At 41.0% G+C, this 17,082-nt stretch overlaps 1 protein-coding gene across 2 annotated transcripts in view; it reads right to left on the reverse strand.

The window, feature by feature from the left end:
• Window positions 1-17,082, reverse strand: part of arnt2 (aryl-hydrocarbon receptor nuclear translocator 2) — a 107,592-nt gene that overhangs the window by 83,184 nt on the left and 7,326 nt on the right. For both annotated transcript variants that reach the window (XM_034184160.1, XM_034184159.1), the window contains exon 2: window positions 4,038-4,149. In XM_034184160.1, coding sequence (XP_034040051.1) covers window positions 4,038-4,149 — 112 coding nt within the window. The remainder of the gene's footprint in view (window positions 1-4,037; window positions 4,150-17,082) is intronic.

Consider the following 17,082-nt stretch of genomic DNA (forward strand, 5'->3'; position numbering starts at 1 on the left):
ATTTATATTTTTGTTCAGTGTATTTATAAACACTACCCAATCCAGAGCCTGTGGATCCCCACAGAGGGGGGTAGGTAGGTAGGTATATTTTGTATCCAGCTTCATGTCAGTGATATAGAAGAGGATTTTATTAAAAGGAAGACCTGAATGTTCAGCTACAATTTGCCAGAAGGTACATCTAAGATGCAAGCCTAGATCTGATGTTTTGATGAAAGAATTAAGTACGTTTGTTTATTACGTTCGCCAAAGAAGCCCCATCTCCTGCGCAGCCAGCCAGCAGAGCAGCAAGCAGCACTTGTTGAGACATTTCAACACACACACACACACACACACACACACACGGCTCCTGTATTGGAAAACTCTGCAGGGTGCATCGGACCCATCCCTAATAAACAAACACACACACACGTGCTGGTCATATAATTACAATATCATGAAAACCTTGGTTTATTTCAGCAATTCCATTCAAAAAGTGAAACTTGTATAATGTACACGTATACATTCATTCCACACAGACTGATATGTTTCAAGTGTTTATTTCTTCTTATTTTGATGATTATAACTGACAACTAATGAAAACCCCAAATTTAGCATCTCAGAAAATTAGAATATTGTGAAAAGGTTGAATACTGAAGACACCTGGTGTCACACTCTAATCAGCTAATTAACTCAAAACACCTGCAAAGGCCTTTAACTGGTCTCTCAGTCTAGTTCTGTAAGCAACACAATCATGGGGAAGACTGCTGACTTGACATCTTGCCTGGGCTAAAGACAAAAAGGACTGGACTGCTGCTGAGTGGTCCAAAGTTATGTTCCCTGATCAAAGTAAATTTTGCATTTCCTTTGGAAATCAAGGTCCCAGAGTCTGGAGGAAGAGAGGAGAGGCACAGAATCCACATTGCTTGAGGTCCAGTGTAAAGTTTCCACAGTCAGTGATGGTTTAGGGTGCCATGTCATCTGCTGGTGTTGGTCCACTGTGTTTTCTGAGGTCCAAGGTCAACACAGCCGTCTACCAGGAAGTCGTAGAGCACTTCATGCTTCCTGCTGCTGACCAACTTTATGGAGATGCAGATTTCATTTTCCAATAGGACTTGGCACCTGCACACAGTGCCAAAGCTACCAGAACCTGGTTTAAGGACCATGGTATCCCTGTTCTTAACTGGCCAGCAAACTCGCCTGACCTTAACCCCATAGAAAATCTGTGGGGTATTGTGAAGAGGAAGGTGCGACATGCCAGACCCAACAATGCAGAAGAGCTGAAGGCCACTATCAGAGCAACCTGGGCTCTCATACCACCTGAGCAGTGCCACAGACTGATCGACTCCATGCCACGCCGCATTGCTGCACTAATTCAGGCAAAAGGAGCCCCAACTACATATTGAGTGCTGTACATGCTCATACTTTTCATGTTCATACTTTTCAGTTGGCCAACATTTCTAAAAATCATTTTTTTGTATTGGTCTTAAGTAATATTCTAATTTTCTGAGATACTGAATTTGGGATTTTCATTAGTTGTCAGTTATAATCATCAAAATTAAAGAAATACACATTTGAAATATATCAGAGGAATAAACATTTGAAATACAGTATATCAATCTGTGTGTAATGAATGAATATAATATACACGTTTCACTTTTTGAATGGAATTACTAAAATAAATTAACTTTTTCATGATATTCTAATTATATGACCAGCACCTGTATAGTAAAACTTGCCGTAAACAGTCATCATATAAACCGTATATAATGGATTTTCACTCACAAAACATCCCGCCCCATCGTAATATATCTCTAGTAAAAACCCCTCCCACGTACCGGACAAAGCAGTCTGAATGTGCCCAGTAACAGAGGTACAAAATGAAGTTCAGCGCTGACTTTCACCGATTTGAGGGAAGTGGGTACTGTATTTCTTTGATTAAAAGACCGGCCGTTTATTTTTTCAAACCATGCTCAGACATGGGACCTAAACGAAGCAGGGCGTAAGTCAAGGCCAGTGATCATTAACAAAATTCTGCTTCTTGCATCCACTGTAATATGGTGTCAAGTTTCACATACATCCCTGGGTGTGACGAACCAAAGCACTTTAGATCACAGCACTCTGCGGCTGCGAACCCGTGCACCTGCTAAATCTGAAACCACAAAGGGCTGTGATTTGTCACTTTTATGTTTTCACTCCATCCTCTCCCGTCAGATTTTAAGAGTTTTTGCAATGTGACCGCTGATTAGATTTTGATCATGGATCAAATGAGTTTAGCAGAAAAGTCTGCAAATGTAACTTCTCAACACAGAGTCAGAAAAAGACCCTCAAAATGATGGAGGAAATTATACGTACTGTATCGCTGGTTTGGAGGTTGATGACTGTTATACGTTAATGGATTTTGTCCATTTTATGTATGTAACAGATTTCGATTGTAACAGAAAATTCACTGGTCCACCTGAATTCATTATATGGGAATTTTACTATACACACACACACACACACACACACACACACACATATATATACATATATATACACACACATACACATACATACATATCAAATAAATTTTATTTATATAGCGCCAAATCACAACAAACAGTTGCCCCAAGGCACTTTATATTGTAAGGCAAAGCCATACAATAATTACGGAAAAACCCCAACGGTCAAAACGACCCCCTGTGAGCAAGCACTTGGCAACAGTGGGAAGGAAAAACTCCCTTTTAACAGGAAGAAACCTCCAGCAGAACCAGGCTCAGGGAGGGGCAGTCTTCTGCTGGGACTGGTTGGGGCTGAGGGAGAGAACCGGGAAAAAGACATGCTGTGGAGGGGAGCAGAGATCAATCACTAATGATTAAATGCAGAGTGGTGCATACAGAGCAAAAAGAGAAAGAAACACTCAATGCATTATGGGAACCCCCCAGCAGTCTAAGTCTATAGCAGCATAACTAAGGGATGGTTCAGGGTCACCCGATCCAGCCCTAACTATAAGCTTTAGCAAAAAGGAAAGTTTTAAGCCTAATCTTAAAAGTAGAGGGTGTCTGTCTCCCTGATCTGAATTGGGAGCTGGTTCCACAGGAGAGGAGCCTGAAAGCTGAAGGCTCTGCCTCCCATTTTACTCTTACAAACCCTAGGAACTACAAGTAAGCCTGCAGTCTGAGAGCGAAGCGCTCTATTGGGGTGATATGGTACTATGAGGTCCCTAAGATAAGAAGGGACCCGACTATTCAAAACCTTATAAGTAAGAAGAACAATTTTAAATTCTATTCTAGAATTAACAGGAAGCCAATGAAGAGAGGCCAATATGGGTGAGATATGCTCTCTCCTTCTAGTCCCCGTCAGTACTCTAGCTGCAGCATTTTGAATTAACTGAAGGCTTTTCAGGGAACTTTTAGGACAACCTGATAATAATGAATTACAATAGTCCAGCCTAGAGGAAATAAATGCATGAATTAGTTTTTCAGCATCACTCTGAGACAAGACCTTTCTAATTTTAGAGATATTGCGTAAATGCAAAAAAGCAGTCTTACATATTTGTTTAATATGCGCTTTGAATGACATATCCTGATCAAAAAAATATATATACATATACACGTACATATACATGTACATATACACACACATATATATATATATATATATATATATATATATAAATAAACAAACACACACAGTGTCATTTTAAGAGTATGGATGTATTCTATTCAAGTGGTGGGCACAGCTAACCAAAAAGTTAGCTTCGATAACTGCTAATCAGCGACCTGATGATGATGGGGTAGAGTTGAGCTCAGCTCCTCTTAGCTGCCTCACTGCTGCAAAACACATAGCAGACAGGAGCTAACAGGGTTTATAAATATTTTTCACCGTTACTAACTATGTAAAAGTTATCGGAACTAAATTCATCGGAAGCTAATTGGTCCACTGATAGTTTTTGACGTTAGCTGAATCCACTAACAAAAAAATTAGCTTCAATATTTAGCGGTTAGCGGAACTGTGCCCACCACTGGATGTATTTCCCTCACTCTTATACAAAAAAAAAAAAAAAGAAAGGTACTCACCCCGCTGATCTCCTTTTGCCCCCGCGGCCTGGTGCTGCTCCAGCCATCCTCACCTGTCCTGCTCCGACTGCCCCTGGCATTGCTACGGTCCCCGGCAGTTCACTGCCCATCTCTGCGACACACAGAAGGAACAGCCAGCAGAGGTTAAACCACATGACTAGTGCATAACACAAACAAATGCTGATGTGTCCAGATCATTTGAGCTGGTGTGAAAGTCCAACACTAACAATCCCCAAACCCACAACTTAACATTACAGGAAAGCTCCCCCGCCTGTGAAAAGTGTTTCAATGATCATTCAGCACTGATCCTGACCTTTGATCTGAACTGAAACAATGAAACACTTTTTAAAACATTATTGTGCTCTTTACCCTAGCCTATCTGTCCTGCTTGTTTCCAGTTTGTCTGCCCTACAATGTTCAAAGAAGTGGAGCCAAGAGTCTCATGGTGGTTCGATTCCCTGTTTTTTATTCAATAGTGCACCAAGGTCCAATTTCCTTGCTTTGTTCCGGAGTGCACAAAAATCTGATTTCTTCTTGCAGGGAGAGTACACAAAGGTGAAGAGACAAAATCTTTTGTTTAAATTGGATTACACCTCATCATTCTCGTTAGATGAAGTGAAGTGGGTTTTTGACGGTCTTTAAATGTCATGCCAGACTGCCTTCAATATTTTGTCAGTTTAAGTTTGTTTGCTTTTGTGCAAAGGAGGGCATCGGCAGCATCTCATCTTGGCAGTTAGTGGGTGAATACAGCAGAAACGCATCAATAAAAATGTGGATAGGTATGCTGTTAGGTGAATATGTTGGACTAAAATTCTCATGTTTTGGAGCTTTTTGATGTTTTTTTACTGCGTCAACAATGCGAGCCATGCTCAAGTATGACTTCCTGCATCCCACAGCTGAACCTCCATCTCAGTTTCTTTTTTGTCATTTACCAGTAGTTATAAACATCAGCTCCATCAGGTTGGATAGGGAGTGTTGGTGCACAGCCATTTGTAAATCTCTCCAGAGATGTTCAATCGGATGCAGGTCTGGGCTCTGGCTGGGCCACTCTGGGAATTCAGTTGTCCCGAAGCCGCTTCTTTGATATCTTGGCTCTGTGAATTTATAGTCACTGTCCTGCTGAAAGATAAAATTTTGCCCCAGTATGAGGTCAAGATCGCTCTGGAGCAGGGTTTAATCCAGGATGTCTCCGTATATTGCCACAATTATCTTTCCCTGAATCTTGACTAGTTTTCCAGTTCCTGCCACTAAAAAAAAAACATCCCCACAGCATGACGCTGCCACCACCATGCTTCTCTGTAGGGATGGTGCCTGGTTTCCTCCAAACATGACACCTGGCATTCATGCCAAAGAGTTCATTCTTTGTCTCATCAGACCAGAGAATTTTGTTTCTCAGGGTCAGAGTCCCTCAGGTGCCTTTTGGCAAACTCCAGGTGGGCTGCCATGTGCCTTTTACTAAGGATTGGCTTCCGCCTGGACACTCTACCATACAGTCCTGATTGGTGGATTGCTGCTGAGATGGTTGTCCTTCTGGAAGGTTCTCCTCTCTCCACAGAGGAATTCTGGAGGTCTGATTGAGTGACCATCGGGTTCTTGGTCACATCCCTGACTAAGGCCCTACTCCCCTGATTGCTCAGTTTAGATGGGCAGTCGGCTCTAAGAAGAGTCCCGTTGCATCTGAAGTTCTTCCATTTATGGATGATGGAGACTACTGTGCTCATTGAGACCTTCAAAGCAGCAGAAATATTTCTGTACCCTTCCCCAGATTTGTGCCACGAGACAGTTGTGCCTCGGAGGTCTACAGACAATTCCTTTGACTTCAAGCTTGGTTTGTGCTCTGACATGCACTGTCAACTGTGGGACCTGATATGTAGACAGGTGTGTGCCTTTCTAAATCATGTCCAATCAAGTGAATTTACCCCAGGTGGACTCCAATTAAGCTGTAGAAACATCTCAAGGACTAATGCAGTGCCTGTAGGAAATTTGTATTCCTATAGAAAATTGGGAGTTTAAGTAGATTTTTCATAGATGATTGTATGAGGCTGTGGTTGAAGGTGGGATGTACAAAGAGGTGTACTTACCCTTACATTGTTTTAACAGTCAAAGTGTACATTTGTTAAAACATGGTTGACAGTGAGATACAAAGAGACAAGCAAATACAGTTATTTTAAGAAAAAGACTGACATTCACTTGACCCAGCTATCTTAGCTAATTATAGGCCAATCTCCAACCTTCCTTTTCTCTCAAAAATTCTTGAAAGGGTAGTTGTAAAACAGCTAACTGATCATCTGCAGAGGAATGGTCTATTTGAAGAGTTTCAATCAGGTTTTAGAATTCATCATAGTACAGAAACAGCATTAGTGAAGGTTACAAATGATCTTCTTATGGCCTCAGACAGTGGACTCATCTCTGTGCTTGTTCTGTTAGACCTCAGTGCTGCTTTTGATACTGTTGACCATAAAATTTTATTACAGAGATTAGAGCATGCCATAGGTATTAAAGGCACTGCGCTGCGGTGGTTTGAATCATATTTATCTAATAGATTACAATTTGTTCATGTAAATGGGGAGTCTTCTTCACAGACTAAGGTTAATTATGGAGTTCCACAAGGTTCAGTGCTAGGACCAATTTTATTCACTTTATACATGCTTCCCTTAGGCAGTATTATTAGAAAGCATTGCTTAAATTTTCATTGTTATGCAGATGATACCCAGCTTTATCTATCCATGAAGCCAGAGGACACACACCAATTAGTTAAACTGCAGGAATGTCTTACAGACAAAGACATGGATGACCTCTAATTTCCTGCTTTTAAATTCAGATAAAACTGAAGTTATTGTACTTGGCCCCACAAATCTTACAAACATGGTGTCTAACCAGATCCTTACTCTGGATGGCATTACCCTGACCTCTAGTAATACTGTGAGAAATCTTGGAGTCATTTTTGATCAGGATATGTCATTCAATGCGCATATTAAGCAAATATGTAGGACTGCTTTTTTGCATTTGCGCAATATCTCTAAAATTAGAAAGGTCTTGCCTCAGAGTGATGCTGAAAAACTAATTCATGCATTTATTTCCTCTAGGCTGGACTATTGTAATTCATTATTATCAGGTTGTCCTAAAAGTTCCCTGAAAAGCCTTCAGTTAATTCAAAATGCTCCAGCTAGAGTACTGACGGGGACTAGAAGGAGAGAGCATATTTCACCCATATTGGCCTCTCTTCATTGGCTTCCTGTTAATTCTAGAATAGAATTTAAAATTCTTCTTCTTACTTATAAGGTTTTGAATCATCAGGTCCCATCCTTTTTGAAAAAAACTTATGGTTAGGGCTGGATCAGGTGACCCTGAACCATCCCTTAGTTATGCTGCTATAGACTTAGACGGCTGGGGGGTTCCCATGATGCACTGAGTGTTTCTTTCTCTTTTTGCTCTGTATGCACCACTCTGCATTTAATCATTAGTGATTGATCTCTGCTCCCCTCCACAGCATGTCTTTTTCCTGATTCTCTTCCCTCAGCCCCAACCAGTCCCAGCAGAAGACTGCCCCTCCCTGAGCCTGGTTCTGCTGGAGGTTTCTTCCTGTTAAAAGGGAGTTTTTCCTTCCCACTGTCACCAAGTGCTTGCTCACAGGGGGTCGTTTTGACCACTGGGGTTTTTCTGTAATTATTGTATGGCTTTTGCCTTACAATATAAAGCGCCTTGGGGCAACTGTTTGTTCTGATTTGGTGCTATATAAATAAAATTGATTTGATTTGATTCATCCAACGTGGTCAGACATATATACACACACATAGGAAGGAATAAACAGAGTACATGAAGCACAGACATATGGATGTAAATACAGTAGTTATTGATAATGTGAGTCAGGGACATTTAGGTTTGTCGTGAAATGTGTGGATTGACTGACAACTGTGTTTTCATATATTTTGGCTTTTAGCAAGGACACTGTTGAGAGCAGAACCTCATTCCCTTTCTTTGTATGATGATTATTTTAGCATGTTAGTACCACCATGGTACTATCAAATTGAAATAATGGCATTTTCTCTGAGTTTTTGGGCAAATTACACGCAAACAAAGTGAAAATACAAAGACAAAGTGATGATGGGGTGGAAAGTAGGGATGGGCATTGATAAGATTTTAATCGATATCGATGCCATTATCGATTCCTCTTTCAATCTGATTCCTTATTGATTCCCTTATCAATACCTCCTGTGAATTTTCTGTGAACTAAAAGTAGGCTTTACAGGTTTTCTATGTCAACAACATTTTATTGAGTCATAAAGTAAATAAATATGAAATTGGTCAATGGATCCTAGATCTCTGGACATAAATAGAAATAAACAAAATCTGTAGTTTTTTTGTCAAAAGCATTTCTTTTCAGGTATCAATGAGTCAAATTTAACTCCATAGACTCTGAACTGAGCTCTTACAGCCGGCTGTGCTGCACGTCAACATCAGTGTAATTCAGAAAGAACAGAGGACTTCTTATTTTGAGAGGAAATGTTTTGGTCTGTCATAGTTTGTTGTCTGTATTACAACGTTTGGAAAGAGGTGTCATTTGATTTAAAATGTTGAATCGCTTTGAAGTTATTACGGTAACTCTGACCAGACTCTAACTTGACTCGGCAGAGAGCGGCGCAGTGTTTGGAGCTGCGCAAACGAACAGAGGACGATTCTCGTTTCTTTCCCGCAACATGACAAGAGTCCCAGTTAGTGACTTTAATCCTCACAAAGGTGACTCACAATTGACATTGTTAAATGGCTTTGATAGGGGTTAAGAAGCGGACTTACTATTCTGAAAAGCAGCAAAGCAGAGAACCAATGAAGCAGCGGGTCGGAGCACTGCTTCGTTGCTTCAAGCAGAGCTGCTGCAGAAGCGGTTGAATGCACCGGGTGCAGGGTCTGCATTCAACGTAGGGAAAGGATCATTTTCCCAATAAACACCCTCAAAAACAACGGCCTCTCTGAAGGACCAATAACGAAATCATTAAGCAAAAAGGCTATTGATGTCGGTGACTTGAATAATTTCTTAACGATTCTTAAAAAGAACTGGTTTTCGATATCCAACCCTAGTTGAAAGTGGACATGTGTTGCAGTTTGTCTATGACCTGGAACTCAAACATGTTAAAGCGGTTTGTGCAGGTGAGAAAACGCAGCTACTCTGGCTAGCTGTGTAACTTAAAATTTACCAACACAACCTCTGCCATTTGCTTCGTCTTCCCTTCTCCACTGGAAACTGAAAAAAAAAAAAACTGCACTTTTCGTGACTACTTCTGTGATTGCAGCCGAAAATAAAACAGTACACTATTTTTCCAGTCACACGGCACTTAAAGGGCAATGAAGCCCAAACGAAAACAAGAAATCTGGACTTTGGTTGGCATTGTTTAACCTTCATGCAGCTTCATTCCTGCAGCTGGCGCTTCGTCAGGATTTCTAAACTGTCGAAAAATTTGAACAAATGCCGCCGAAAACCTCAATTTGTCCATATTTTGTTTTTCTGTAGTTCTTGACAGTTTTTTATCGTTTGCTTAGTTTTTGTAACGTAAGCATTCAGTTTGACTTCATTTGACCAGCTGAATGTTTTCATTCAGTGCAGAAGCCGGTTTGTGAGCACTGCTACTACCACTGTGTTCATGTACCATCAGAAACTCTACAGGGAAAACTCAGCCTGTTAGCATGGATTTATTTTTATCTGGGTGGGGGGTCAGCTTCACTGGGCTCAGGCACCTTATATACATCAATCAATCAACTTTTTTCTTATATAGTGCCAAATCACAACAAACAGTTGCCCCAAGGCGCTCCATATTGTAAGGCAAGGCCATACAATAATTATAAAAAACCCCAACGGTCAAAACGACCCCCTATGAGCAAGCACTTGGCAACAGTGGGAAGGAAAAACTCCCTTTTAACAGGAAGAAACCTCCAGCAGAACCAGGCTCACGGAGGGGCAGTCTTCTGCTGAGACTGGTTGGGGCTGAGGGAAAAAACCAGGAAAAAGACATGCCGTGAAGGGGGGCAGAGATCGATCACTAATGATTAAATGCAGAGTGATGCATACAGAGCAAAAAGAGAAAGAAACAGTGCATCATGGGAACCCCCCCACAATCTACGTCTAAAGCAGCATAACCAAGGGATGGTCCAGGGTCACCCGATCCAGCCCTAACTATGAGCCTTAGCGAAAAGGAAAGTTTTAAGCCTAATCTTAAAAGTAGAGAGGGTATCTGTCTCCCTGATCTGAATTGGGAGCTGGTTCCACAGGAGAGGAGCCTGAAAGCTGAAGGCTCTGCCTCCCATTCTACTCTTACAAACCCTAGGAACTACAAGTAAGCCCGCAGTCTGAGAGCGAAGCGCTCTAATGGGGTAATATGGTACTATGAGGTCCCTAAGATAAGATGGGACCTGATTATTCAAAACCTTATAAGTAAGAAGAAGAATTTTAAATTCTATTCTAGAATTAACAGGAAGCCAATGAAGAGAGGCCAACACGGGTGAGATATGCTCTCTCCTGCTAGTCCCCGTCAGTACTCTAGCTGCAGCATTCTGAACCAACTGAAGGCTTTTTAGGGAACTTTTAGGACAACCTGATAATAATGAATTACAATAGTCCAGCCTAGAGGAAATAAATGCATGAATTAGTTTTTCAGCATCACTCTGAGACAAGACCTTTCTGATTTTAGCGATATTGCGTAAATGCAAAAAGGCAGTCCTACATATTTGTTTAATATGCGCTTTGAATGACATATACTGATCACAAATGACTCCAAGATTTCTCACAGTATTACTAGAGATCAGGGAAATGCCATCCAGAGTAACGATCTGGTTAGACACCATGCTTCTAAGATTTGTGGGGCCAAGTACAATAACTTCAGTTTTATCTGAGTTTAAAAGCAGGAAATTAGAGGTCATCCATGTCTTTATGTCTGTAAGACAATCCTGCAGTTTAGCTAATTGGTGTGTATCCTCTGGCTTCATGGATAGATAAAGCTGAGTATCATCTGCGTAACAATGAAAATTTAAGCAATACCGTCTAATAATACTGCCTAAGGGAAGCATGTATAAAGTGAATAAAATTGGTCCTAGCACAGAACCTTGTGGAACTCCATAATTAACTTTAGTCTGTGAAGAAGATTCCCCATTTACATGAACAAACTGTAATCTATTAGACAAATATGATTCAAACCACCGCAGCGCAGTGCCTTTAATACCTATGACATGCTCTAATCTCTGTAATAAAATGTTATGGTCAACAGTATCAAAAGCAGCACTGAGGTCCAACAGAACAAGCACAGAGATAAGTCCACTGTCCGAAGCCATAAGAAGATCATTTGTAACCTTCACTAATGCTGTTTCTGTACTATGATGAATTCTAAAACCTGACTGAAACTCTTCAAATAGACCATTCCTCTGCAGGTGATCAGTTAGCTGTTTTACAACTACCCTCTCAAGAATCTTTGAGAGAAAAGGAAGGTTGGAAATTGGCCTATAATTAGCTAAGATAGCTGGGTCAAGTGATGGCTTTTTAAGTAATGGTTTAATTACTGCCACCTTAAAGGCCTGTGGTACATAACCAACTAACAAAGATAGATTGATCATATTTAAGATTGAAGCATTAAATAATGGTAGGACTTCCTTGAGCAGCCTGGCAGGAATGGGGTCCAATAAACATGCCGATGGTTTGGACGAAGCAACCAATGAAAATAACTAAAATACTAATTTTTTCTCTAATAGTTAAAATTTTGTTAGCAAAGAAAGTCATGAAGTCATTACTAGTTAAAGTTAATGGAATACTCAGCTCAATAGAGCTCTGACTCTTTGTCAGCTTAGCTACAGTGCTGAAAAGAAACCTGAGGTTATTCTTATTTTCTTCAATTAGTGATGAGTAGAAAGATGTCCTAGCTTTACGGAGGGCTTTTTTATAGAGCAACAAACTCTTTTTCCAGGCTAAGTGAAGATCTTCTAAATTAGTGAGACGCCATTTCCTCTCCAACTTACGGGTTATCTGCTTTAAGCTACGAGTTTGTGAGTTATACCACGGAGTCAGACACTTCTGATTTAAAGCTCTCTTTTTCAGAGGAGCTACAGCATCCAAAGTTGTCTTCAAAGAGGATGTAAAACTATTGACGAGATACTCTATCTCCCTTACAGAGTTTAGGTAGCTACTCTGCTCTGTGTTGGTATATGACATTAGAGAACATAACGAAGGAATCATATCCTTAAACCTAGTTACAGCGCTTTCTGAAAGACTTCTAGTGTAATGAAACTTATTCCCCACTGCAGGGTAGTCCATCAGGGTAAATGTAAATGTTATTAAAAAATGATCAGACAGAAGGGAGTTTTCAGGGAATACTGTTAAGTCTTCTATTTCCATACCATAAGTCAGAACAAGATCTAAGATATAATTAAAGTGGTGGGTGGACTAATTTACTTTTTGAGCAAAGCCGATAGAGTCTAATAATAGATTAAATGCAGTGTTGAGGCTGTCATTCTCAGCATCTGTGTGGATATTAAAATCGCCCACTATAATTATCTTATCTGAGCTAAGCACTAAGTCAGACAAAAGGTCTGAAAATTCACAGAGAAACTCACAGTAACGACCAGGTGGACGATAGATAATAAATAAAACTGGTTTTTGGGACTTCCAATTTGGATGGACAAGACTAAGAGACAAGCTTTCAAATGAATTAAAGCTCTGTCTAGGTTTTTGATTAATTAATAAGCTGGAATGGAAGATTGCTGCTAATCCTCCGCCACGGCCCGTGCTACGAGCATTCTGACAGTTAGTGTGACTCGGGGGTGTTGACTCATTTAAACTAACATATTCATCCTGCTGTAACCAGGTTTCTGTTAGGCAGAATAAATCAATACGTTGATCAATTATTATATCATTTACCAACAGGGACTTAGAAGAGAGAGACCTAATGTTTAATAGACCACATTTAACTGTTTTAGTCTGTGGTGCAATTGAAGGTGCTATATTATTTTTTCTTTTTGAATTTTTATGCTTGAATAGATTTTTGCTGGTTATTGGTGGTCTGGGAGCAGGCACCGTCTCTACGGGGATGGGGCAACGAGGGGATGGCAGGGGGAGAGAAGCTGCAGAGAGGTGTATAAGACCACAGCTCTGCCTCCTGGTCCCAACGCTGGACAGTCACAGTTTGGAGGATCCAAGAAAATTGGCCAGATTTCTAGAAATGAGAGCTGCTCCATCTAAAGTGGGATGGATGCCGTCTCTCCTAACAAGACCAGGTTTTCCCCAGAAGCTTTGCCAATTATCAATGAAGCCCACCTCATTTTTTGGACACCACTCAGACAGCCAGCAATTCAAGGAGAACATGCGGCTAAACATGTCACTCCCGGTCTGATTGGGGAGGGGCCCAGAGAAAACAACAGAGTCCGACATTGTTTTTGCAAAGTTACACACCGATTTAATGTTAATTTTAGTGACCTCCGATTGGCGTAACCGAGTGTCATTACTGCCGACGTGAATTACAATCTTACCAAATTTACGCTTAGCCTTAGCCAGCAATTTCAAATGTCCTTCGATGTCGCCTGCTCTGGCCCCCGGAAGACAATTGACAATGGTTGCTGGTGTCGCTAACTTCACATTTCTCAAAACAGAGTCGCCAATAACCAGAGTTTGATCCTCGGCGAGTGTATCGTCGAGTGGGGAAAAACGGTTAGAGATGTGAACGGGTTGACGGTGTACACGGGGCTTCTGTTTAGGGCTACGCTTCCTCCTCACAGTCACCCAGTCAGCCTGCTTTCCCGACTGCCCGGGATCTGCCAGGGGGGAACTAGCGGCGGCTAAGCTACCTTGGTCCGCACCGACTACAGGGGCCTGGCTAGCTGTAGAATTTTCCACGGTGCGGAGCCGAGTCTCCAATTCGCCCAGCCTGGCCTCCAAAGCTACGAATAAGCTGCACTTATTACAAGTACCGTTACTGCTAAAGGAGGCCGAGGAATAACTAAACATTTCACACCCAGAGCAGAAAAGTGCGGGTGAGACAGGAGAAGCCGCCATGCTAAATCGGCTAAGAGCTAGTAGCTACGCAACCTAGCGGATTCCTAAAAACACACAAAGTGAATAATGTGTAAATAATTTAAAGGTGATTCAGCAGAAGGAGTGCCCCAATCAAGGCACCAAACAGGCCATGAAGCAGCACAGGCAACGCACGACAACAGCGAACGCACGACAACAGTGCTAAAATAAAATAAAAATCAACTAAACACGCTGTGGAGCAGCACAGATAACGCACGACAACAGTGCTAAAAGAGAAAAAAAATAATAAAATAAAATAAAAAAAATAATAAAAAAAAATAAAAACGAAAGCGTTAGCAAGCTAGTTAGCTTGCCAACGCTGATGAAAGTTAGCTGATAAAAGTGCTCCGTCGCGATGTTTCGACCGTTAGAGGTCTTCCTTAGGCGTTGGAGCACAGTAAAAAAGAAAAAAAAAAAAAAGTAAAAAGGTAAAAAAGTAAAAAAGTCTTGAAAAAGACTTAATTCAAGTCCAAAGCAGCAGGTAGCAGTCTCTGTGTAAACAGTCCCAACAGAGAGCCAAAATTCTGATGCCAACACGTAAACCAACACGTCAACTGGAAGCAGCCCTGGTGTGAAAAGGGAAATGACTATATATATACATGCCAGAATTAATCTTTTGTGTGGATACAATGAATTATTTTATCAAAAATAAAATGAAAACCATGCTCCCGCCACAAGGAACTGAAGAATTTGAAACGACAAAAAATGATGTGTAATTGCACGTGAACACAGTGGCAGCAGCAGCCATCACCTCCGGCGTGCGCTCATTATTTTTATTAAATATAACAATATGAGCGTAGGAATGACAATCCAGCCGTTCTGTACATGTGGCAAAAGGTAGATGATTCAGATGATTATATAAAGAGCTGCTCTGGAAGGCAGAATTCACGTTGTGGATCAGTAGCAACTGGTGGAAAAAAAAACACACACAGGGAGTCAATGCGCGGCGTTCACACGGACTGATCAATTTACTGCTCTGATATGTTCAATCATTTACACTTATATTTATTCCCCCTTTTGTTTTCTGTTATAAAACAATATATATGGCTTAGTAACATAATACAGTGATACAGCAGCCACCACAGCACACCAGCGTTTGTTTTTTTGTTTGTTTGTTTTTTTTTTTAATTGGAGCAAGATGGTGCGCACAGCGTGTCGTCAGTCTGAAAGAAACAGTGAGGATTCTGATGATGAAGGAAATGATCCCTCTTTTGTTCTGGACGAGGAACCAGAGCAGGTGGATCCACTGACATGCCCACAGATCTCCACCGTGAGTCAGATCCCATGCTTGTTTGCAGCTGGAACACAGAGCAGGACGCAGACACACACTGCTCCAGTAGTGGCTCCAGGTGTGTTTTGTTCAAAGCATGGAGATCAACATTAGCTTCGGTTTCATTTTGTTCCTCTTTCATTCCCTTTGCGCTCTTGATTCTCAGGCTATTTGGTGGTGGGAAAAGTCAAAAGCTCATTTGTCCACCTTTTCTCGACGATTTGTGACTTTTTTACTTTTTCCTTTTTTCAGGAATCGTCGTATGTCGTGTGACCGGACTATTAGGTAACATTCCTTAGTGTGTTCTTTAAAGACAACCACAAACTAATTCCATGCTTTCTTAAATGTTACATTAAATTATTATTGGAATATAGTATTAATATAGTAATATAGTATTTCATATTGTTTTCAAAAATTTGTTTAATTATCAATTATATGAAAATAAAAGGATTCCTGTTAAACAGGTTATTGGAAGAGACTCAGACAAAACTAAACACCTTTGTGCTGATTAAAGTCACTAACTGGGCCTCTCGTCTTGTTGCTGGCAAGAAATGAGAATTGTCCCCCATTCCTTCCACACTGGCATTTTTATTTGTTCCTCAATCAATTTTCGTGGGAAGTGCACTGAATTTACTGTGCCTCAGGTTAAAGAAAAAATAATAATGTCATCTGTTTTATGGGACTAATACTCCCGTCACACATAGCCAGAATCACATAGAATAGCGTCAGAATGACGAATCGGTGCACATCCGAAAAGTGTCGGGTTTCAGTTCCGAAATGTTTTGACAGCCATCTGCGATAGTCCACACAGTTGTTCAAAATCAGCTGGCCGCCCCAAGTGTGATGCACATGTTCAAAATGCTCCGGGTGCCGTCAAGATGGAACACCTATCCAACGGTGGTCCATGTGCAATCTGAGGACCATCTGACTGCAATTTACATTTTCCGATGGCGGCAAACAGGATCCGAAACGATTTGAACCTCAAGATGGATCTGGCACGGCAAAGCCTGCCGGTATGACCTGCAGGTGCCACGTATAATAATGTCCACCTCCAATGTTCCCTCCCTCCAGAAGCACAAAGGAACTGTTGACATGTATATGGCACGCTTCATCATGATAATAATTATGAATTATCATGTACAGTGAATGTGAACAGTGCGGCGGTGTGTACTACTGTGTGCACACCGCTGCAAATCTGAGCAGGCTGTTATATCCACAACAGATCTTACAGTACAGATATTTGTCCATTCCTTCACATGGGCAACATAAATAATGTGAACTACTGTCTCCATGATAACTGTATATAACACAGGCAGCTGCGCCTTTCTGTGGTGCGCAGTAACGTGTCATTGCATGCGTCAGGCGTCAGATTATGGCATTTGTCTTATTGGGCATGGTTCCTGCACATTCTTGCTATGTGTGACGGGGGGATTTACTGTGTGGCTCCAAACATTGGAAAGATAGGAGCCCGGTCAGAATTAATAACTTCAAAGCGAATCGCCGTTTTAAATCAAACCTAAACCTTGTACAGATAAACTACAACAGACCAGAAATGTTTTTTTTCTTCCCCAAAATGAGATGTCCTCCGTTCTTTATAAATTACATTGATCTTGATTTTAACAGTGAACATAATCTTGCCTATTTGACTCTTCTACTTCTTACAGAAGAATTTTTTCCTTTTTTTTTTAAATCGTTGTTTATGCACCAATAATACCAGATCAAATTCCTTGTAT

Source organism: Thalassophryne amazonica, chromosome 2, assembly GCF_902500255.1.
Source record: "Thalassophryne amazonica chromosome 2, fThaAma1.1, whole genome shotgun sequence".
NCBI lineage: Eukaryota > Metazoa > Chordata > Actinopteri > Batrachoidiformes > Batrachoididae > Thalassophryne > Thalassophryne amazonica.